This window comes from Equus asinus, unplaced genomic scaffold (genome assembly GCF_041296235.1).
Source record: "Equus asinus isolate D_3611 breed Donkey unplaced genomic scaffold, EquAss-T2T_v2 contig_4, whole genome shotgun sequence".
In the NCBI taxonomy this organism is placed as follows: Eukaryota; Metazoa; Chordata; class Mammalia; order Perissodactyla; family Equidae; genus Equus; species Equus asinus.
Genome location: NW_027225071.1, coordinates 523,801 through 548,516, shown reverse-complemented (window position 1 = coordinate 548,516; position 24,716 = coordinate 523,801). Strand labels below are relative to the sequence as shown.

The 24,716-nt window shown below is 37.4% G+C and overlaps 1 protein-coding gene across 10 annotated transcripts in view; it reads left to right on the top strand.

Moving 5' to 3' along the window:
• Positions 1 to 24,716, top strand: part of LOC139039730 (serine/threonine-protein phosphatase 2A regulatory subunit B'' subunit beta-like) — a 144,504-nt gene that overhangs the window by 65,265 nt on the left and 54,523 nt on the right. For 3 of the 10 annotated variants that reach the window (XM_070503623.1, XM_070503625.1, XM_070503624.1), the window contains exon 1: positions 21,033 to 24,635. The exons of 4 other annotated variants lie outside the window; for them this stretch is intronic. In XM_070503623.1, coding sequence (XP_070359724.1) covers positions 24,288 to 24,635 — 348 coding nt within the window. In that variant the 5' untranslated portion in view covers positions 21,033 to 24,287. Of the gene's footprint in view, positions 1 to 20,439; positions 24,636 to 24,716 lie in introns of those variants that run through there. 3 more of the 10 variants (XM_070503620.1, XM_070503621.1, XM_070503622.1) reach the window with 3 other exon arrangements.

Here is a 24,716-nt window from a genome sequence, read left to right as displayed (position 1 = left end):
TTAGCTACAATTCTATTGTTGTGACAGTGGATTATTTAGAATCTTCTTGATTCCTTGTGTTTTTGTTCATATGCTTCAGAGTTGTTTCCTTACTATTTAAATTAAGATAAGGTGATTATTTACTGAAATCACTACAACATAACTCAGAAGCTAAGGGAACTTTCTAGGAGTGTGCAATTAGTGACATAGTTGTTTTCGATCAGAAAAGTTTCCTTTTCTAATCTCAAAGTAGTTTGTATGTGTTCTTTGTTCTGATGTACAGTTTCTACTTTGGATTTGCATGCTCCATAGTTTTGACTCTGTTTTAAGTTCCATAACCAGTTTAACAGTATGACCTTTAGAGGTCAGAATAAATTCCATTTGCTAGGTGGAAAGGTCTTGATGCCTACCTATAGCAGGAGGAAGTCTGGAATAGGAGAAAAAAAGTGAGAGTAAACCAATTCTAGTCTTCTATAAAATTTGAGTAATTTAAACTAATCTTTCTGCTGTGAAAAAATATTCCTTATTTGACCTTTCCATCGTATGTCTTATATTAGAACTTGGAATTCCATTTCTTTATTACCTATGTGATTTTATTATGGTGAAAAATGTGGAATAAGTTAGAAGTTGGCCAAAGAACAGTTACCCTTCCCTTACATTCTTTGATCAGAGTGGGGAAAGTCCAGAAGCTTGGATCAGATTTATGGAACTCATGTCAAGTCCTGGTAACTCTCTTACTACTTTCCTAAATGCACACTATAATAATAGATCAAGAAATATGGAGGTACCCAGAAGATTTAGAACTTAATTGTCCATAAAAACAAGGATCAGTATCTTTCTACAAGATTATCGTTTAATGGGGAGCCAGGATTAGTTACACCTTTAATACTATAAATAGTTGAAACAGCTTATTTTATCTGCAAAGTAAAAAACATCCAACTATACAAATAAGATAAGGATTGTTTTAACCATTCAGCTTATTCAGCAAATACTTATTAAATGGCTGTTTATTTACTAGGGGATACAGTCGTGACGTCCATACTATCCTGTGGCTCTAGAGAGCTGTTTCTTTCTAGTGTCATATGTATTTGTGGAATTTTTATGTAATCAAGTAGAATATGTTTAATTATAGCTGTGTTTGATTTGCTGTAAATTCAGGACATTGGACTCACTTGTTTAAAGCCCCCATCTAATTACAACATTGCTAAGAATTGTTTTTCCTGAGTACTTTCTTTTTTTTCTTTTTTTCCTGAGTACTTTAAAAATCTCTCCCCATTTTTTACTTGCTATATTAAATGAAAGCAAACCTCTACTTCTTAAGTACTTTGTAATTCAGATCTGGCTAAGGTATGATTTGGGAGTTATCAACTACATTTAGATTCTGGCTCCACAATTTATTTACATTGTGACTTCGGGCAAGTTACCTAACCTCCCTGTGCCTCAGTTTTCTCATCCGTACAATGGAGATAATAATAGTACCTATCTTATAGGGTAGTTCTGAGGATTACCTGAGATAATGCGTGTTAAGCACTTAGAACAGTGCTTAACCCAGTAAATGTTACCTATGGCGGTTGAATCTTCTCTAGGAACACCCAGTGAGGTGTAAGGGCAGGGGACGCTTGAAATGAATGACTTGTATGTTTTTATGTCATGAATTCACAAATAAGCATTAATCCATGTTTAACTGAATATAATCAGAAGTGTGTGAGTTTAAATTCTAGATTTCCTTACTTATATAAATGCTTATCTATACAAATTTGAGTACCTACTGTTTATAGGCCACTTATTCTAGGGTATAGAACACTGAGCTAGGTGTTAAAATAATATTCTTTATATATTTAACTTTCTTATTCTGGAAAATCACAAGTGTATTCAAAAAGAAGAAAATAGAACCCTGCCAAGTACCTGTCACCAAGCTTCAACAATTACCATCTCATGGTTAGTTGAATTTCATATATACCCACCCAGGTCCCCCCTCACTGGATTATTTTGAAACAAATTCCAGACATCATATTATTATATTGAATTTTTTTGTTTTTTAAAAAAACTGTGCCGTAGAGTGTTTGCCTAAAATGAACTATTTGCAAAAAGACAAGTTGATTTTTTTTTTATTTTCTTTTGGTGCCAATACAAGAAACAGGTAGCATTCTTGATTTCCTTTAAGTGGTAGTATCTTTGGTGTTTGGCGTCCATCATAATTGTAGTTTAGAGGTTATTATACTCTCATGTTATTTTTTTAAAGATTTTTTATTTTTTTCCTTTTTCTTCCCAAAGCCCCCCAGTACAGAGTTGTACGTTCTTCGTTGTGAGTCCTTCTAGTTGTGGCATGTGGGATGCTGCCTCAGCGTGGTCTGATGAGCAGTGCCATGTCTGTGCCCAGGATTCGAACCAACGAAACACTGGGCCGCCTGCAGTGGAGCGCGCAAACTTAACCACTCGGCCATGGGGCCAGCCCCTACTCTCATATTATTGAAGTATAAATATTTCAACATTTTATTATGAAAAATTTTCAAACTTACAGCTAGATTGAAAAAATTTTACATATACTTACTGGAGTCTACCTTTAGTATTTTACTGTACTTATTTCATCACATATTTATCTATCTATCCAACTCTCCATTGATGTAACAATCCATCTTGTTTTCTTATTCATTTCAAAGTAAATTGAAGAGATCAGGATAATTGAAGTTTAATTTTTAAAGTTGCCTTTTCAACTAGATTTTATCAGATTTCTTGTTCTGCATAAAATTTGTTGTTGTGAATGATGGTTTATATCTGAAGTTCTGAGTTGTGACAACTCATTCTCTGTGGTTTCAGTGCTTCTCATTTTGAACTTTGCTTTCATACACTGGGAACCTTTCTTAGAGTATTTAGCTTATGTCCCAGTAATTCATATTTAGCCAACACTAAATAGAATGAATAATGAGGGTTTTGCATGTGTGTTTTCACTGGTCTTTTAAAAAACACTATTCTAGGAAGTCCTTGTGTGTCCCAGGGTGATACAGCAAACTAATATGCTATTTTAGGAATCTCCTTTAAATTTTTCCATTTAACGATTATTTTGAGGGCCAAAAGTCGCTGTTTTGGTGTGTAGCTCTTTTTCTTGGATCTTGGTATTCTGTAAAGTGCCTAAATATACTTTGATCTCCACATGACTGTGTAACTTGTGACAGAAAAAGCTGTTCTCCACACCATGAGCTTCTTGAATGCTAATGATAGCCATGTAGTAAATGCTTATTGAGTAAATAAGTAAGGCAAATGTATCAATTCTTATCTTTATTTTGTTTTTTGAAGTTTTCGTTTCCCTTAAAACTTACATGAAGGAAAGAAGGCTACTTTTATTCTCTGTAGAACAAAGTGAAGTAAGTTGTTTATATTCTAAATACTTCGTTAGCATATTTTCAGACTTAAGTTATTGTAAGGTAGAGGTAATGAGAGTTCTAGAACATGCACACTCTGAATTTATTTAATTGTGAAATATTCCAGACAAGAACACCATATAAATACCTTTCCACCTACTACCCAGCCTTATGAAATCTTATGTCACATTTGCTTCAGATTTCTTTTAGAGAAGTAAAACATTACAGGTAGACGTGAGGTCTCATGGATTTTAAAATATTGTCTACATATATGAACATATAATGGACACGTTTTTACGTAGTCATAAACATTATTTAGAATTCTTTTGGTTTCCTAAGTTTAAGTTGCACCCTACAGTACATATTATTTTACAGCTTGCTTTTTTGTTTAGTGTTGTTTTGGGGAGTATGAAGTAGCCTCAGATCAGCACTATCCAAAACAATAGCCACTATCTCTGGCTATTGAGTATTTGAAATGTAGCTAGTGTGAATTGAGATGTGCTGGAAATGTATTTGCACAATGGGTTAAGACAAAATGAAAAAATTATGTAAAATCTCATTACGAATTCCTTTATATTGTATATTGAAGTGATAATTTGGATATATTGGGTTAAATAAGATATTAAAATTAATTTCACCTGCCTTTTCAATTTCCTTAACTTGGCTTCTAGAAAATTTTACATTATATTTGTGGCTCATGTTTGTGGCTTACATTACATTTCTTTTGGACAACACTAATCTAGATTGCTCACTTTTCATTCCTGTTTAGTATTAAGTTGTATGAGTAAACTGTAATTTATCTACCCTTGGTGGATTTTTGAATCTTTTTCTAATTTGGTGCTATTAAATGTGGTTCCATAAACACTCTTCATCATGTCTCCTTTGAACATATGCTAGCGTTTCTTCAGGAGATCAATTTTACTTAGGTCATAATAGTTTATAACATTGTGAAATTCCAGTTGTACATTATTATTTGTCACTCACCATATATATGTGCCCCTTTAGCCCTTATCCCCACCCCCGAACCTCCTACCCTTAGGTAACCACTAATCTGTTCTCTGTCCATGTATTTATCTTCCACATGAGTGAAATCATACGGTGTTCATCTTTTTCTGTCTGGCTTATTTAGCTTAACATAATATCCTCAAGTTCCATCCATGTTGTTGCAAATGGGAAGGTTTTGTCTTTTGTTATGGCTGAGTAGTATTTCATTGTATATAACTACCACATCATCTTTATTCAATCATCAGTCGATGGGCACTTGAGTTGCTTCCACATCTTGACTATTGTGAATAATGCTGCAAAGAACATAGGGGTTCATGGGTCTATTTAAATTGTTGATTTCAAGTTCTTTGGATAAATACCCAGCAGTGGCATAGCTGGATCATATGGTAGTTTTATTTTTAATTTCTTGAGAAATCTCCATGCTGTTTTCCATAGTGACTGCACCAATTTGCATTCCCACCAGCAGTGTATGAGGGTTCCCTTTTCTCCACACCCTCTCCAACATTTGCTCTTTTTTGTCTTGGTGATTATAGCCATTCTGACAGGTGTAAGGTGATACTTAGTGTAGTTTTGATTTGCATTCTCCTGATGATTAGTGATGTTGAACATCTTTTCGTGTGCCTGTTGGCCATCTGCTTTGGAGAAATGTCTGTTCATATCCTCTGCCCTTTTTTTTTTTTTTTTTGGGTGGCTCAAACAGCAGAAGTTTATTTTCTCATAAGGAGGCTGTAAGTCAGAGATGAAGGTGCCACCAGAATTGGTTTCTGGTGAGACCTCTCTTCTTACCTTGTGGACAGCCACCTTTCCCTGTGTCCTCACATTCCTCTGCCCATTTTTTGATTGGGTTGTTTGTTTTTTTGTTGTTGAATTGTATGAGTTCTTTATATAGTATGGAGATTAACCCCTTGTTGGATATATGACTTGCAAATATTTTCTCCCAGTTGGTGGGTGGGTTGTCTTTTTGTTATGTTCTTGGTTTCCTTGGCCTTGCAGAAGCTCCTTAATCTGATGAAGTCCCATTTGCTTATTTTTTCTTTTGTTTCCCTTGCGAGAGTAGACATGGTATTTGAAAAGGTACTGCTAAGACCGATGTCAAAGAGTATACTGCCTATATTTTCATCTAGGAGTTTTATAGTTTCACGTCTTATCTGCAGGTCTTTAATCTCTTTTGAGTTGATTTTTGTGTATGGCGAGAAAGATAATGGTCTACTTTCATTCTTGTGCATGTAGCTGCCCAGTTTCCCCAGCACCATTTATTGAAGAGACTTTGCTTTCTCCATCGTATGTTCTTAGCTCCTTTGTCGAGGATTAGCTGTCCATAGATGTGTGGTTTTCTTTCTGGCTTTCAGTTCTGTTCCATTGATCTATGTGTCTGTTTGTGTACCAGTACCATGCTGTTTTGATTACCATAGCTTTGTAGTATATTTTGAAGTCAGGGATTGTGATGCCTCCAGCTTCATTCTTTTTTCTCAGGATTGGTTTCACTGTTTGGGGTCTTTGGTTGCCCCATATGAATTTTAGCCTTCTTAGTTCTCTTTCCCTGAAGAATATCATTGGGATTCTGATTGGGATTACATTGGATCTGTAGATTTCTTTAGGTAGTATGGACATTTTAACTATGTTTATCTTCCCAATCCATATGCCTGGAATATTTTTCCGTTTTATAATGTCATTATTGATTTCTTTCAATAATGTCTTATAATTTTCATTGTATAGGTCTTACCTCCTTGGTCAAATTTATTCCTAGATATTTTATTCTTTTTGTTGCACTTGTAAATGGGATTGTATTCTTGAGTTCTCTTTCTGTTAGTTCATTATTAGAGTATAGAAATGCAACTGATTTTTATAAGTTGATTTTGTACCCTGCAGCTTTGCTGTAGTTCTTCATTATTTCTAGTAGTTTTCCAGTGGATTCTTTAGGATTTTCTATATATAAAATCATGTCATCTGTAAACACTGAGAGTTTCACTTCTTCATTGCCAGCTTGGATTGCTTTTATTTCTTTCTCTTGCTTAATTGCTCTTGCCAAAATATCCACTACTGCATTGAATATTAGTGGAGATTGTCTTCTTCCTGTTTGTCTTAGAGGGATGGTTTTCAGTTTTTCCTTGTTGAGTATGATGTTGGCTGTCAGTTTGTCATATATGGCCTTTATTATGTTGAGGCACTTTACTTCTGTACCCATTTTGTTGAGAGTTTTTATCATAAATGGCTGTTGGATCTTGTCAAATGCTTTCTCTGTGTCTGTTGAGATGATCATATAGTTTTTATTCCTCATGTTGTTAATGTGGTTTATCACATTGATTGATTCGCAGATGCTGAAGCATCCGTGCATCCCTGTATAAATCCCATTTGATCATGGTGTATGATGCTTTTAATGTATTGCTGCATTCAGGTTGCCACTGTTTTGTCGAGGACTTTTGCATGTATGTTCATCAGTGATACTGGCCTCTAATTTTCCTTCTTTGTGTTTTCCTCATCTGGCTTTGGGATCAGGGTGACAGTGGCCTTGTAGAATGTGTTAGGAAGTGTTCCATCTTCTTGAATTTTTTGGAAAAGTTTGAGAAGGATAGGCACTGACTCTTCTTTGAATGTTTCCTAGAATTCTCCAGAGCAGCCATTTGGTCCTGGACTTTTGTTTTCTGGGAGGCTTTTGATTACTGTTTTAGTCTCTTTGCTTGTGATTGGTCTATTCAGATCCTCTGTTTCTTCTTGACTTAGTTTTGGGAGGTTGTATGAGTCTAAGAATTTATCCATTTCTTCTAGATTGTCCCATTTGTTGACATACTGTTTTTCACAGTCTTCTCTTATAATCCTTTGCATTTCTGTGGTATTCGTTGTAATTTCTCTTCTTTCATTTCTAATTATATTTACTTGAGCCTTTTTCCTTTTTTCCTTAGTGAGTCTGGCTAAGGGTTTGTGAATTTTGCTTATCTTCTCAAAGAACCAGCTGTTAGTTTCATTGATCTTTTCTACTGTTTATTTGATTTGTTTCATTTTTTTCTGAACTTAGTTTTTATTATTTTCTTCTTTCTGCTGACTTTGGATTTTGTTCTTCATTTTCTCTGTTAGGCATAGTTTAAGATTGCTTATTGGAGATTTTTCTTGTTTCCATGGTGGACCTGGATTGCTGTGAATTTCCCTCTCAGGACCTCTTTTGCTGCATCCCATATGACTTTGTATGATGTGTTTTCATTTTCATTTGTCTCCAGATATTTTTTGATTTTTCCTTTGATTTCTTCAGTGATCCATTGGTTGTTCAGTAGCATGTTGTTTAGTGTCCACATATTCATGACTTGCCCAGCTTTTTTCTTGTAGTTGACTTCTAGTTTCATAGAATACAGTTGAAAAAGATGCTTGATATGATTTCAGTCTTAAGTTCTTGAGGCTTGCCTTGTTTCCCAACATATGGTCCGTCTTTGAGAATGTTCCACGTGTACTTGGGAACAATGTGTATTCTGCAGTTTTTGGATGGAATGTTCTATACATATCTGTTAAGTCCCTCTGCTCTAGTTTTTCATTTATATCCCATGTTTCCTTGGTGACTTTCTGTATGATCTATCCATTGATGTAAGTGGGGTGTTAAGGGCCCCTACTATTATTGTTTTGCTGTTAATATCTCTGTTTAGGTCAGTCAGTAGTTACTTTGTGTACTTTGGTGCTCCTGTGTTAGGTGCATATACTTAAAAGTGTTATATCCTCTTGGTGTAGTGTCCCTTTTATTATTATATACTGCCTGTGTTGTCTCTCATTGCCTTTTTTATCTTGAAGTCTACTTTGTCTGATACAGGTATGGCAAGACCTGCTTTCTTTTGTTTTCCCTTAACTTGGAGTATTGTCTTCCATCCCTTCTAAGCCCGTATTTGTGTTTAGAGCTGAGATGTTTCCTGGAGGCAGCATATTGTTGGGTCTTGTTTTTTTAATCCATCCAGCCACTCTGTGTTTTTTGATTGGAGAATTCACTCCACTTGCATTTATAATGATTATTGACATATGAGGGCTTAATGCTGCCATTTTATCACTTGTTTTCTGGTTGTTCTGTATTTCCCTTGTTTCTCAATCCGGTGTATTTCTGACTGTGAATTAAGTTTGGCGACTCTCTATGAGGGTTTTCTCAGTTTTGTCTTTATTTATCATTTGTGTCTCTGTTCTGAGTTTTTGTTCAGTAGTTATCGTGAGGTTTGTATAAAAGATCTTGTAGATGAAATAGTCCATTTTCTGATAGCCTCTTATTTTCTTAGTCTGAGCAGGTTCCATCTCTTCCTTCTTCCCTGAGTTATTGTTGTCACAACTTAATCCGTTTTGTGAGTTTTGGTTAAAATGAAGTGATTATAGTTATTTTTGATGTTTTCCTTCCCTTTTTCTTTAACGTTATAATTGTTTGCTAACCTGTTGTGATAGAGAGTTGTAATATTCTGTTTTTGTCTATCTCCTCGCTCAAGGCTTGGTTAACCCTTTTTTTTGAGGTATGAGGGCCTTCGTGATCATTTCTTTTATGGGAGGTTTTGTGGCAGTGAACTCCTTTAGCTTTTATTCATCTGGAAAAGTTTTTATTTCTCCAGCACATCTGAAGGATATTTTTGCTGGGTAGAGTATTCTCGGCTGAAAGTTTTTGTCTTTCAGAATTTTGAATATATCATTCTGCTCTCTCCTAGCCTCTAAGGTTTCTGCTGAGAAATCTGAAAGCCTGATAGGGGTTCTGTTGTAGGTTATTTTCTTCTGCCTTGCTGCCCTTAATACTTTTGGTCTTTGATTTTTGCCAGTTTTACTAATACATGCCTTGGAGAAGGTCTTTTTATGTTGATGTAATTAAGAGTTCTATTGACTTCATTTACTTGTAATTCCAGCTCCTTCCCTGGCTTTGGGAAGTTCTCAGCTATTATTTCTTTGAACAAGCTCTCTGCTCCTTTCTCCCTCTGGAATACCGATTATCCTTATGTTACATTTTGTAATTGAGTTGGATATTTTTTCATTTGTTTGTAGTCTTACTTCTATCTCCTCATCCTTCTGAAGCATTTGCATATTTCTTTCTTCTAAATTGCTAATTTTGTCCTCCATAATATCACCTCTGTTTAAAGACTCCAAATTTTTCTTTATCTTATTCATTGTGTTTTTCATTGCCAGCATTTCTGATTTTTTTTTCTATATCTCATTGAGTTTTTTTGTGATAGTTATTTTGAATTGTCCGTCAGTTAGATTGTAATTTTCTGTGGCTTCAGGATTCATTTCTGGGTCATTTACTTTCTGGTCTGTAGTGTTAATATATCTCTTCATACTATTTGATGGGGTGGATTTGTGCTGTTGCATAGTGGTAGTATCTAGTCACAGCTGCCTCTTCCCACCACGGGAGGGCCGGGCAGAACCTGTGTATTCTGAGCCCACTGCAATCCCTGGCAGGTGTGCTTGTCCTTTGGAAGTTGTGCTGACAGGGCCCATCTGCATTTGCCCACTGGCCACCGCTGCTTTACACACATAGGTGTGCAGGCGCTCTGGTGAGAGTCCCTTGCTCTGGATGAGCTGATGTGCCAGGCAGGGGAAGGCCGCTTTCTTTTGCTGCGTGATCCTGGGGGTGCTCCTGCTCTGTACTCACTCTCTGCCCTTCTGGGCTGCTCAGCTTGGGGAAGACGCCCCCGTGATTGCTAAGCCTCCTCTGTGTGGAGTGTTGCCACAGGCTGGGAGACAACTCTGAGATTGAATGCGTTCCCCTGGAGGGCTGCCCTTTCCCCCTCTCTTCTCTCAGAGCCATGCATGGTGTTATGCTCTAGATTGCTGCCGTTCGAGGGGGGACAGGAGATCCCCTTACCTCCTTCCGCTGCCTCCTGTGTGGTCCAGCACCTTCATCTTCAGACATATGGCTGTGTGGATCTCTCAGACATCTCTTGTATTGTGTCAGTTTCCTCTGTTGGTTTATGAGTGTCCTTTTCATTGTATCTTAGGGGGGGAGAGTGTAAGGCAAGACCTCACTCTGCCATGATGCTGATGTCACTCCTTTGTTTCTTATTAGAATTGCCAAATTGCTCTCCATAATGACTTTATTAATTTACACTTCCACTGGCAGTTTGAGAATTTTCTTGTTCTGCAGTTCTTTATTGTGGCCAGTGTGTTTTTGTAGACACCTATAACTTAACACTGAAGTTTTTAACAGCGCAGACAAGCATTGGTAATTCTTTAAGTGAAGATAAAATAAGTGTCACCATATTTTTCTCAGCGAAACTTTTGTAATAGTTAATACACGTAGCCCTTTTTTTTGTGGTACTTATGATCTGAATAAATAAAAATTGATTTTAAAATTTACCAGCTGTGCTATATATCCTATTAGTATGCAGCTGCAATTCTTACAATGAAAGCATATCCCTCTTTAAGTGCTGTTAGCTGGAAAAAAATCTTATGGCATCTTTACATGATGGAATACTATGCTGCCACTAAAAATTATGTTTTAGAAGAATATTTAATGTTGCAGGAAAATATTTACAGTATATTAATGGACAGGAAAGGTTACAAACCAGTAGAGTAACCATTCAGTTTTGTTAAAACCAAATGTGTGTTAACATTTTCCCCTACGATTATCTCTGGATGGTGGGATTTTAGATGACATTCTATTTTGTACTTCACACTTTTCTTTATATTTTACTTTCAGTAGTGGATTTATCATCAGGGAAGAAGGATGTGGAGGAGAGTCCTTAGTAACCATATGCTAAAACTTCCACACCTGGACTATTGTTATAGAAAAGATAAGTGAGTAAATGAGCTGTAATTGTTTTCATTTTCAAAGACGAATTAATGCTTTTCTTTTATTAAATATCAGGCTTTCCTTAAGATGCAAATGGAACCAAGCTATATTATTGTTTACCGGTTGTTTTTCCATTATTAGAGGAATATTTCAAAGAATATCTCATAAATTATTTAGGGATTGTCATTTAACTTAAGTAAGAGGTCTATTTGCATTTGGTATTTTCTCTTCTCGGGGAAAGGAAGTAGAGGAAAATCGATTAATCTCCAATCCTTTGGAATACAATTCAAATAGTTTGAGCTCTACTCTCAACTTGCTTTCATTTGGAATTACATGATATAGCGATAGATTTGGGTTCAAATCCAATTCTCTTGCTTTGTAACTTTGGGTGACTTTGGAAAGTTGGTTTTTCATCTGTGCAATGGAAACAATAACACCTAAATGAAAATCTTTATAAGATGTTTAGCATAGTGTAAGCTCTTAACAAAATTGACTAGCTTTCTTTTCTTTTTTTTGAGGAAGATTAGCCCTGAGCTAACATCCGTGCCCATCTTCCTCTACTTTGTATGTGGGATGTCTACCACAGCATGTCTTGCCAAACAGTGCCATGCATGTCTACACCTGGGATCCGAATCGGTGAACCCCAGGCCTCTGAAGCAGAATGTGCACACTCAACTGCTGTGCCAATGGGCCGCCCCCCCCTTTTCTTTTTCTTAAGATTTTATTTTTCCTTTTTCTCCCCAAAGCTCCCTGGTACATAGTTGTGTATTTTTACTCGTGGGTCCTTCTAGTCGTGGCATGTGGGATGCCGCCTCAGCATGGCTTGATGAGCAGTGTGCCATGTCTGTGCCCAAGATTCGAACCAGTAAAACCCTGGGCCACCAAAGCAGAGCCCGTGAACTTAACCATTAGGCCACGGGGCCAGCCCCTTGACTTTCCTTTTTTGCTCCTTTTCTATTTTTTGGAGTGGATTTACTTAACAGTTGGAGAGAGAATTGATTAGGTATGAATTCTATGAAAAGAGCTATGAATAGCTGTGATGTACATATCCCAAAGTATGGAAGTTACCATATAAGTTGATTCTGATTTTTCATACCTTCCTTCTCAGGTGTCTATCACCTGGAGTATCGAGTTCACTACATTCTAAAGATGAGCTAAACACTGTTTTTTCGAAGATGATCTAATGTGTTTATATATCTTTTGCCTCTGGCATGATGGTTTTATTGCTTGTGTAAAAAACTTAATATTATTTCAGAGCTTAATTAATATTTTTCAAAACTCTGTTTAGATAGCCACTTGTGTTGCAGATTTTATCTGATTCAGTTTTTATTGATTAGGGAAATAAGCTTTGTTTTTATCTGGAGAGATTTGCTTTTTAGCACTCTCTCAAAATTGAGTAGTAGTCCACAAATTAAATGGTTACCATAGTAGCTTGTGGATGGGCTTAGTTATGACACTAAATATTTAGCTATAGAATAGGAACGTGACTTTTGTTTTCTCTCAGGAAATCTAGATTTTGGTTTTCTCCACTTTCTTCTTTACCAAAAGAGAAATAAGGCTTTTATTTAAACTGGGTTTAAGTACTCTTTGTATGACAATATATAGGGATATAAATTCACTCTGAATCAAGTTCTAGAGGAAAATAGATTTTGTTACAATGAGTAGAAGTAAAATTGTATTTCTGCTTCATTTGAGGGTAGTTTGTCTTTTAACTTACTTAAATCTAAATTCATTCCCTTTGAGCTAAAATAAAGTTCATCCTGTTAAAAACCTCCTAAAGGTATGCTTTTGTAGAAAATAAAGGCAGTAATACTTGTTTACTTTTTGTGTTAAAGTGAATAGAATGTATTGAATTTGGGTAGATTTGCCTTGAATGGAATGGTAAATCTAAGCTTTGCAAATATTTACCACCTTCAAGTGATCTACGTTTTCCCTTGACTTTATGTTAAACCATTACACCTTTCTCTTTTAATACAGGAAACATTTGTGGTTCAGTGTTTGCTTTTCCAAGGTATTCTTTCAGGAAATTCCTGACCCTCTAGCAAATTTTGGTTCTTAAAATGGAGGTTAGCAGTTGTTGGAAATAAGGTAAAGAGTTTTAACCCTAAAGGAAGCTGTATAAAAATTAGGTGTAGTCAAAGATTTAAAAAGCATTAGGTAATTCATAGTTATAGGGACGGACCCCCCTTTCTTCCCTAGATTACTCCTGGGCTACTTAACAGCCTTTTTTCACTATTAGATTGTGAGTTCCTTGAGGTGAGGTCTTAATATATTTTTTATTCCAATACCAAGTGTCCAGAATAGATTCAGCATTTGGTAAATATTGTAAAATGACTAAGTGAATCTAACTCCTCATGAATAAGACGTGAAATCTGACTGGTTAACTGGGGTTAAAACCCTTATCAATTCGGGAAGAGTTTAAATGGAAGTTTTCCAGGCAACAGATATTTGTGAAGGTGACCTGAATTGCCTTTGCTTTGTAATTTTAATGCTACACGGTTACTTTAAAGGATTTTCAAAAAAGCATCAACCATTAGAAAGTTATATCTATTAGTCTTGTTTCCTTATTATATTGTTACTCCTAGATTATGACTCATCTTTCCCCTGAGGCATCAGCCTGCTAAAACAGACCCATATGACTTTTTCATGTGTTAAACCAGACTGGAAAATTCGAAACTCAGGATCTTTGGCCATTTCTGAATCTCTTTTATTAATCATAATGGAATTATAAGAAAACCATTTAATAGTTAAAGAAGATAGGCTATTTGCATTCTGGGAGTGGTATTAATTTTAGTTTTCTGAGATCGGTGCCATCAGCTGAAAAGAAATGAATGAGGAAGTTTAACCAGAGTGACAAGGAATGAGTTGTAGTTTTGGGTGGTAAGACGAGAATTAGGTTTTACGTACAGGGCAAGATGCTCAACTATCAGAATGAGTACACACAGACTAGGAACTCTAGTTGTCTTGAGGTAGGAGGATTAGAGCTGATGTTGGACAGGTTTGTTGGGTTGTATTCTACTCCTCATCTATCAGAATTGCAGAACTTACTGATTTTCTCTTGTTTCTTCTTAGTTGAGTCCTCTCTTTATGCTAATCTTCATGTAACTTTAATGGTTAGGCACGGCGTACAGAATTAGTTTGCTTCTGATCAACTCCTTATGAATTCTTCCGTTTACTTCTGCAAAGTCTTAAGATGGCTTCTACAAAATGTAGAACCGCTATTCTGAGTTTTTACTCAAATGAGTTAGATCCAAGGTTTTGTGAAAAAAAGGATCGCCTCCTTTTTGTTTTTAGAGAAATCTTCAGTGGTATTCAAGAGATTTTCCGTGGCTCTTTGTATGCAGGATACTTATTTATGAAGGACTACCTTTTAATGTATCTTGTGTGAGGACTCAAAGAGAAGGTCTTAGGTTTCAGTAATGCCATGTTGGTTGTGGTAAACTTTGGACGCTGTCTTTAGAAAAATAAAATTAATCTTCTAAGATGACTATTCTGTGTTACCCATGCTGGTGTGACCTGTTGTCTCATATACTTAATTTTTATATCCTTAGATGGCTGGGAGGCCTGAATGGTTTTTTGAGATGATGTAGAATAGACACCAGTCTTGTTTATTTCTTGTTTCAGTATTTTCTCTTCCCCTCCTTTTTTTTCTTTTTGAAAAGGAACAAAAGTTTGTTATATTCCCAGAAATTTTTGAAGTTTAAGATGTTAATATTTCTCAAGGGTCAAGAGAAGCACGTGGGTTTAAAAAGTCTAGGTCTTTTAGAGGATCTCTAGAGAGATCTCTGAAGAATTAAAAAGGGAAGATACCATTTGACTTCCCTTATTTGTGGCACAAGCTTCCTGCCAGACTGTCTGGTACTTTGGTCCTTTCTGTGTCCCAGTACAAAATTAATATTAAGCAATTAATGTTAAATAGAAAGTAATACAATAATAAGATTCAAGTAGAGTTGAAGGCCAAAAAATCTTATTATAGAGAACAGAAATTGTAAAATCACATTGTAAAAACCTTGTGCCCTTGATGAACATAAAGTGTGGACACTTGGTTTTTTTCTTAATACTGAATGTGGAATTTTTCAGAAAGCAGAGCTTCATTAAAGAGTTGATATCCTAGGGTGAGATCCTTGGTGGAAGGAACTTGTGCTGCTTCTGCTCATTTTTAATATAGTCAATCAATGTTCACTACTGCTTGGCCTCAAAAGGCAACAAAATAATTGTCTTGACAGATAAGTTAAAAAATATGTATATTTATAACAGATTATTTTAATTTCTATTTCCATTCCATAATTTTATAATCTCTGCTGAAGCAAAAAATTCAAGCAATTACAGATTGATTACTTCCTATTTATTCCTTTTAAAGCTCAGGATTCAAATAATATTTTCAGATCATGTTAAATCTTTTAGTTTGAGTTAGGTTTTTCCTCCCTCGTTCTTCTTTGGGCTAGAAATTGTATTAAAGGACAAAATTCCAGTGCAATTACTGTCAAAAGATCTATCAGCAATTCAGTTAATGTGCGTCATTTTTTTAAAATAACAGCTTTATTAAAATAAATCACATTCCACACAGTTTACCCATTTAAAGAGTACATTTCAGTGGTTTTAGTATAGTCACCACAATATTTATCACTCCAACAAGAATCCCCATACCAATTAGTGGGCATGCCTCATTGCCCCTCACAACTTCTACCCTGGATCCTAACAACCACTCTTTTACTTTCTATCTCTATGTATTTGTGTATTCTGAATATTTTATATAAAAGGAATCATACAACATGTGGTCTTTTGTGACCAGCTACATTGATTTTAACATAATGTTTTCAAGGTACATCCACGTTGTAGCATGACTTAAAACTTCATTTCTTTTTATTGTTGAATAATATCCCATTCATCATTTGACAGATATTTGGTTTGTTTCTACTTTTTGGTTATTATGAATCGAATTATGAGTGTGTATAAATTTTTGTCTGGGCATATATTTTCTCTTCTCTTTGGTATATACTTAGGAGTGGAATTGTTGGGTCATGTGGTAACTCTGTTTATCTTTTTGAGGAACTTTCAGAACTGTTTTTCAAAGTGACGATACTATTTGACATTCATATCAGCATTGTATCATGGTTCCAATTTTTCCACATCCTTACCAACACATCCTATTGTCCATCTTTTTTTATTATACCCATTCTAGTGGATGTGAAGTAGTATCTCACATTTATTTTTATTGTGGTAAAATATATCTAACACAATATTTATAATTTTAGCCATTTGTAAATGTGCAATTCAGTGACATTAAATGCATTCACAGTATGTAACAATCACCACCATCTATACTCAGAGCTCTTTTATCATCCCTGACAAAAACTGTATACCTTTCTTGATAGTCTCTTCAGTGAATGGTGCTGGGTCAACTGGATATCCACATGCAAAAGAATGAAGATTGGATCCTTACCTTATACTTTATACCACAACTCACAATGGATCAAATACCTAAATTAAAGACCTAAAACTATAAAACTCTCAGGAGAAATCATAGGGGCTAATCTTCATGACCTTGGATTTGCCAGTGGTGTCTTAAATAAGATGCACAAAACACAAACAACAAAAGAAAAAATAGTTTGGATTTCCTTAAAATTAAAACCTTTTTTCACATCAAAGGGCACTGTTAAGAGAGTGTAAAGATAATCTACAGAATGGGAAAAAATATTTGCAAATCATATATCTGATAAGGGTTTACTATCTAGAATATATAAAAAACTCTTACAACTCAGTGACAAAAAGACAAACAACTCAATTAAAAAATGGCAAAGGACTTGAATATACATCCCTTTACTTTTTAAAAAAATATTGTGGTGAACTACCCATACATAACATAATATTTACCATTTTAACCTTTTGTTGTTGTTGTTGTTGTTGAGGTAGATTCACCCTGGCAACATCTGTTGCCAATCTTCCTCTTTTTGTATGTGCGCCACCACCACAGCGTGACCACTGACAGAGGTCTGTGCCTGGTAACTGAACCCAGGCTGCCGAAGTGGAGCGTGCCAAACTTAACCACTGGGCCACCTGGGCTGGCCCCCATTTTAACCTTTAAATGTACATTTCAATAGTGTTAAGTACATTTACATTGTTGTGCAACCAATCTTCAGGACTTTCTCTTCTTGCAAAACTGAAACTTTATACCCATTAAACAACAAGTCCCCATTTCCCCCATCATCCCTTTACTTAAAATCACTATGGTTATGTTTATTTTTATTTACTTATTTATTCATTTATTTATTTATTGAGGAAGATTAGCTCTGAGGTAACTGCTGCCAATCCTCCTCTTTTTGCTGAGGAAGACTGGCCCTGAGCTAACATCCATGCCCATCTTCCTCTACTTTATATGTGGGACGCCTACCACAGCATGGCTTGCCAAGCGGTGCCGTGTCTGCACCTGGGATCCAAACTGGCGAACCCTGGGCCACCAAAACGGAACATGCGAACTTAACTGCTGGCCAGCCCCAATATTGTTATGTTTCAAGTGGGTTTCTTGTAGACAACATATAATTGAGTCTTGTTTTTTAATTCATTCTGACACCTGATTGTATCCACACTGACACTCTGACACATTCTGACTCTTAGTTGATGTATTTAGATCATTTACATTTAAAGTTAATTTTTATATATTTGGATTAATATCTGCCATGTTTGTAGCTGTTGTTTATTCATTGCACTTGTTCTTTGTTTTCTTTTTTCTTTTTATCTTCCCCATTTTGCCTTTGGTTTTAAACATTTTATATGATTTCATTTTCTTTCCTCTTTTAACTTATAAATTATACTTCTTTAAAACAATTTTTATTGGTTGTCTTACAGTTTGCAATATACATTTATAACTAGTCTGAGTCTACTTTCAAATAAAACCATACCATTCACAAATAGTGTAGGTACCTGATAATAGAGCGTTCCCAATTCTTCCTCTTATCTGTAAGGGGATCACACTCACCCGATACATTTTTGCTATTAGGTAAGTTAAGAATAAGAAACATAAAAGATGTTATTTTCCCTTCATTTATTCCTTCTCTAATGCTCTTCCTTTCTTTATCAGATGTGTGTTTCTGACCTATATAATTTTCTTTCTCTTTGAAAAACTTCTTTTAACATTTCTTGCAAGGCAAGTCTCCTGGCAACAGATTCTTTAAGTTTTCATTTGTTTGAGAAAGCCTTTATTTTTCTTTCGCTTTCAAAGGATCATTTTGCTGGATACATTGTTCCTGCTTGGTGGTTTTTTTATTTCCTTTAAACACTTTAAATATTTTATTCCGTGCTCCTCCTGCTTGCATGGTTTCTGACCACATGTCAGATGGAATGCTTATCCTTGTTTCTCTTTAGATAAGGTGTCTTTCTTCTGCCTTCTTAAAATTCTTCTCTGTCTTTGTTTTTTTGCCTGTTTGCATATGATATAGCTCGGTGTAGATATTTGGTATTTATCTTGCTTGATATTCTCTGTGCTTCCTGCGTCTGTGGTATCTATCATTAATTCTGGAAGATTTTCCACCCACCATTATTTCAAACATTTCTTCTGCTCTTTTCTCTCTCTTTCTTATTCCATTATGTGTATGTTACAACTTTTGTAATTGTCCTATAGTTACTAGTTTTTCTGTTTTCTTTTTTTTCTCTCTTTTCTCTTTTGCATTTCAGTTTGGAAAATTTCTGTTGACGTATCATCAACCTGACTGGTTCTTTCCTCTTCGAGCTCATTGATTCTTTCCTTGCCTGTGTCCAGTCTATTGATGAGCCCATCAAAAGCATCTTTATTTCTTTTACAGTGTTTTAGATTTATAGCATTTCCTTTTGTTTTATTTAATAGAGTTTCCATCTCTCTGCTTATATTACCCATCTATTCTTGCACGTTACCTGCTTTTTTTTATTGGAGACCTCATCATACTAGTCACAGTTATTTTTAATTCCCCTGTCTTATAATTCCAAAAACCTGTGTCTTATCTGAGTCTGGTTCTAATGCAGTCTTTGTCTCTTAAGATTGTGTTTTTTCTTGCCTTTTAGCATGACTTGCAATTTTTTTTGAAAGCCAAATATGATATTTCTGGTGATAGGAACTGAGGTAATCAGGCTTTTAGTGTGAGCTTTTATGTTAATCTCACTAGGAACTGGGTTGTGTTTAATATTTGCTGTACCCGTAGGTGACAGAGGCTTCATTTTCTTCTAGTTTCCTTGTTTTAATTTTTTTCTTCCTGTTTTCTTTGGATTTCCCTAAGTAAAAACTCCTTCTTAAACAGAGTCTGTTATCTTGCTGTATTCTCACTTGTAATTCACTGTTGTTATGGTGGATCCCTGTTGATGGGGTGATAAGCAGTTGGGGAGGGAAAGTGTTCTGTAATCTTACGATTAAATCTCATTTTTTTCTAGTGGTCCTGAGTCCCTGGACTGTGACCTTCAAAAGTGTCTTTTAGCCCTCCCTCCCTCCCCCAGCTTCGGTGAGACAAGAAGGCTGGTGGAGGCTGAGGTTGCCTAATTGCTCTTCCTCCAGGTAGATGATGCTCTGCTAAAGTACTTTATCTTCAGGGTGTGACTTTGTTAAGAAGAGAATGTTCTGGGCATATTTCAGTATGGTTACTTTCCCCTTCTCCTGCTCAAAGCAGAAGAGGATTTTCCTCAGATCTTCATTGTGAAAACCTGAAAACCTCCTAGGGTTCCTGGACGTAAAACCCAGGAAAGTGTGGGCCCCCCCCCAAAACTGGGACCCCAAGATATTTTAACTCTCAGGCTGATCCATACTTGGTCTCCTACAGTTTGTCAGTTACTGTTGAAGTGTTCCCACTCCAGATAAGCTGTGATTCTCTGTATCTGCCTGTCTCCAGTGTTTTCAGTGGTGATTTGCCCTGTGACCTCAGTTTTCTAAGATGTTATTGATTTACAGTTTCCTTTATCTTTTTTCTTGTTGTGAGCATAGGAGTGAGGACTTATAAGCTCCTTATGGGCTGTAGCTGACTGGTTAGTGTTTTTTGTTTTTTTTTTAAATGGTCCTATGTGAAATGCCATAGCTCTCTGTGGCTTTAGTTTTCGTACTGTCCTTTGCTTGAAATACTTTTGTAACGCCTGTCAAGTCTTGGTCTTTGTGAGGATCGGTTCCAGTTTTAGTTGGAAGTTTTAGGAATTGATTTTAAAATGATTTACTTTTCTTATTGTTAGTGACTTATCTTTAGTTGCTGCTATGTCCAAGTGAAAATAGTGTGGTAAGCACAGTGGCTTAAGCATGAGCAGTAAAGCCAGAGAACTCGGGTAATTTCATGTGTCCATAAAGTGTCTTATTAAAAAAGTAAATTAAATCAATGAGCGTATATAAAACAATAAAGATAGCAATGAACAAAGATGAAAAACTTTGGAAAAGTATGCTCTAGTAACTGAAAGCACTTTCATGGACGTCTTAGTTTGTCCATAGTCCTTTTAAGTACAGACGGTTCCCAACTTAATGGTGGTTCAACTTAACGATTTTTTGACTTTACAATGGTGCAAAAGCGATACACATTCAGTAGAAACTGTACTTCAGATTTTGAGTTTTTTGAGGATTATCTTTTAGGGTAACTACTTTTTCTATTCATTAAATTATATTTGTCACTGTGCCTGGAGTTCCCCTAAGGGGTGCAGTATAGCGTAGGCTTTGGTTGGAGATAGAATTCCTAATTTTCCACTTAGTAGCTGTAAGTGCAAATTATTTAACTCCCTTATTGCATTCAGCAAATAAGTGCCTTTCTGAGCCTCAGGTTCCTGTAATAAAGTTCTCATGAGGTTTAAATCAGGTCAGTGTGCATAAAATGCACATGTTAAAATTTGGTAAGTTTTTGTAAGGAAACCCAAGACACGTGGACCCACTGAGAAAAATTCCACCATTTACCCTAACAACCGGAAGCAGTGGTTAAGTATTCAGCAGCGTAGTGGAAACCTGTATGGGCCTGTATCACATTTGCGACTAAAATCAAGGCATAAAAAGTTTATAGACAATTAGACTTTATTTTATATGCTTATGTAATTAATACTTGGAAGATTTTGATAGAATTTCTTATAATTTTACTTGAATAAGGACATAAGATTTCTAACACTAAAGCAAGGAGTAAACTTGTAAATAAAGGAGGTGTGAAAAGCTAACTATCAAATACTGTTTGATTTATAACTGAAGTTATTATGGATACTAACAAATAAATGAGCTGTATATTTTATAATGCATTGTAAATAGATACAATAATTTTAAAACTAAAAACACATGCACATATGAGTAATTTCTTGAATGGGAGTGGATTACCTTGCAAAATCTTAGGAAAATTAAGTTTTCAACTTTTAAGTTTAGTTTACCTCATACATCTCCAATCTTCATTTATGAACTATAAAAGAAAATTACATGAATTAAAAAAGAAAACAACTTTTACAGCATAAAAGCGATAAATTTATAATATGAAAAGGTAGAAAAAGATCACCTATAATATTATCATCTAGATAACACCTACTATTAATATTTCTGACAGTATTTTACTGTAATAGTTTTATTTTATTTTATTTTATTTCCTTTTTTTTTTTGGTGTGTGTGAGCAAGATTGGCCCTAGCTAACATCTGTTGCCAATCTTCCTCTTTTTGCTTGAGGAAGATTGTTGCTGAGCTAACATCTGTGTCAATCTTCGTCTATTTTATGTGAGATGCCGCCACAGCGTGGTTTGACAGTGGTGCTAGGTCTGTGCTCAGGATCTGAACCTGTGAACCCCAGGCTGCTGCCAACTTAACGACACTATGCCACCAGGCTGGCCCCCTATTGTATTTTTTTTTGTTGAGGAAGATTGGCCCTGAGTTAACATCTGTTGCTTATCTTCTTTTTGCTTGAGGAAGATTGTTGCTGAGCTAACGTCTGTGCCAGTCTTCCTCTATTTTGTATGTGGAACACCGCCACAGCATGGCTTGATAAGTGGTGTGTAGGTCTGAGACTGGGATCTGAACCCATGAACCCCGGGCCGCTAAAGTGGAGCACGTGAACTTAACCACTATCCCACAGGGCTTACCTCATGTGCTTTTAAACATAGTTGTGATCATATTTTGTCTACAACTTATAGCCTGCTATTTTTGGTTAGCATTGTAGTGTGAACTATTTTCCATATTATAATTGAACTTTTTTGAATTATTTTTAATGGATGGTATGATATTGTATGACTTTTATGCATACCTGTTTATTTAGCCATTATTATACATTTTAATTATTTACAGTGTTTTCGCTGTTGTAAATAACTCATAGATCAGTATCTTTTGTGAGTAAAGTTATTTATTAAGAATTATTTTCTTTGTATAGATAAAAAGAAGCAGAATTACTCAAGAGATCAAAGGCTTATTGCCAAGTTGTTTTCTAAATCCTTTTATTACCACTGTCCATATGTGAGAGTGTCTACTTCAGAGTAAGTTGTCCTACAATGGGTAGTCTTTTTTTCCCTTAAGTATTTGATAAGTAAAAAAAGATATACATTTAACACTTTTTTATGGAGTTAATGATAGGTTACAATCTTGTGAAATTTCAGTTGTACATTAATGTTTGTCAGTCGTGTTGTAGGTGCACCACTTCACCCTTTGTGCCCACCCCCCACCCCACCTTTCCCCTGGTATCCGCTAAACTGTTCTTAGTCCATAATTTTAAATTCCTCATATGAGTGGGGTCATACACAGATTATCCTTCTCTTGCTGGCTTATTTCACTTAACATAATTCCCTCAAGGTCCATCCATGTTATTGCAAATGGAATGATTTTGTTCTGTTTTACAGCTGAGTAGTATTCCATTGTATATATGTACCACATCTTCTTTATCCATTCATCTGTTGCTGGGCACTTAGGTTGCTTCCACATCTTGGCTATTGTAAATAGTGCTGCAATAAACATTGGGGTGCATAGGACTTTTGGGATTGCTGACTTCAAGCTCTTTGGATAAATACCCAGTAGTGGGATGGCTGGATTGTATGGTAGTTCTATTTTTAATTTTTTGAGGAATCTCCATACTGTTTTCCATAGTGGCTGCACCAGTTTGCCTTCCCACCAGCAGTGTATGAGGGTTCCTTTTTCTCCACAACCTCTCCAACATTTGTTAGTATTAGTTTTAGATATTTTTGTCATTCTAACGGGTGTAAGGTGATATGTTAGTGTAGTTTTGATTTGCATTTCCCTGATGATCAGCGATGATAAGCATCTGTTCCTGTGCCTATTGGCCATCAGTATATCTTCTTTGGAGAAATGTCTGTTCATGTCTCCAGCCCATTTTTTGATTGGGTTGTTTGATGTTTTGTTGTTGAGTTGCGTGGGCCCAGGCGACTCGGCCCCCACTGCAGCCTTGGTCCTTCCTGCGGGAGCGGGCGGAGGTGCCGGGTGTCCGTGTGTCCGCTGGCCGCATCCTCAGTGCACCTGCTGTCTGCTGCCCTGTTGACGTTTATGTGACTGGCTCCTACCTTATGGTGTGCGTTAGCGCTACATCCTGCGTTGTGGTTACGTTCTGCCCTGTTGGTACTTTGTGCACTGTCGTTATTTTGGACGTTCTGGTTACTTGGTACTTTGTCGTGACGTTCCACACTGTCGTTCCATATTGTTACCTTGTATGTTGTGGTACTTTCTGCCCTGTCCTGACATTCTACGTTTTGTCGTGTGGAACCGGCACCAAGACTACAGAAGCCAGAATACTCACCCCCTCACCCGATTTTTGAAGAGAAAACTTTCCGGTGTCCTCTGCAGCTTCAGTATGTTTTCTCAGCCTCTAAGGAGCAGGGGAAGCTGGGGCGGGCAGACCCCTTTGTTCCCAGTGCGTTTTCAGGGAGGGAACAGCTGCTTGGCTGCATCTGGGTCCCAGGCTGGGGCCTCAGCGTAGAACCCGCTCCTCCGCGAGGAGCCTGTGGCAGGTCCCCTTTAGTCGTGGGCGGGCGGGCAGGCTTTGCTTCTGGGGAGAGCGCCACCTCCCCGCTGTGCGAGCGCTGGCAGGCGGCCCCAGATCTGCCCCAGATCGGCTGTCCTTGCTGACCTGTTTGTGCCCTGTGCGTCCACACTGAGCCACAGCCGGGGTCCCTGCAGACACCGCCCCCTGCAAGGCCTCCCGCACCCTCAGCAGTCGCGCAGAGAGCTGCTCGGTCAGGGCGCGCCAGCTGTCCCCTCCCGCCTGCACAGCCGCCGGCCCGCCCGCCCGCGGGAGGGGTGGCCTGCCACCCCTCCTCCAGCCATGTGCCCTCCTCAGCCTGTGGAACGCGCGCCGCCTGGGCCGGCCCCCACAGCGCCTGGCCAGCGACGCACGGAGTGCGCTGAGCCCAGCCACCCCAACCGTCCTGCCGGGCGCAGCTGCCGCCCCGAGCCCAGCGGCCCCAGCCAGGCCCAGCCCCGAGAGCAAGAGCCAGAGCGAGGTGCCTGGCCCGGGCCCTGGCGGCCCACGCGAGCCGACATGCGGCTCCACGAGCCGTCGCTGTGCCAGGACCCCAGCCTGAGGCAGGAGCTGGCCTCACTGGCCCGCGGCTGCGACTTCGTGCTGCCCTCCCGCTTCAAGAAGAGGCTCAAGGCCTTCCAGCAGGTCCAGGTCTGCCGCATGTCACCCCCCCGGCCCACCCGGGTCCCTCCCGAGTCCCTCCCTGGTGTGGGGGGGGCGGGGGCTGCTCGC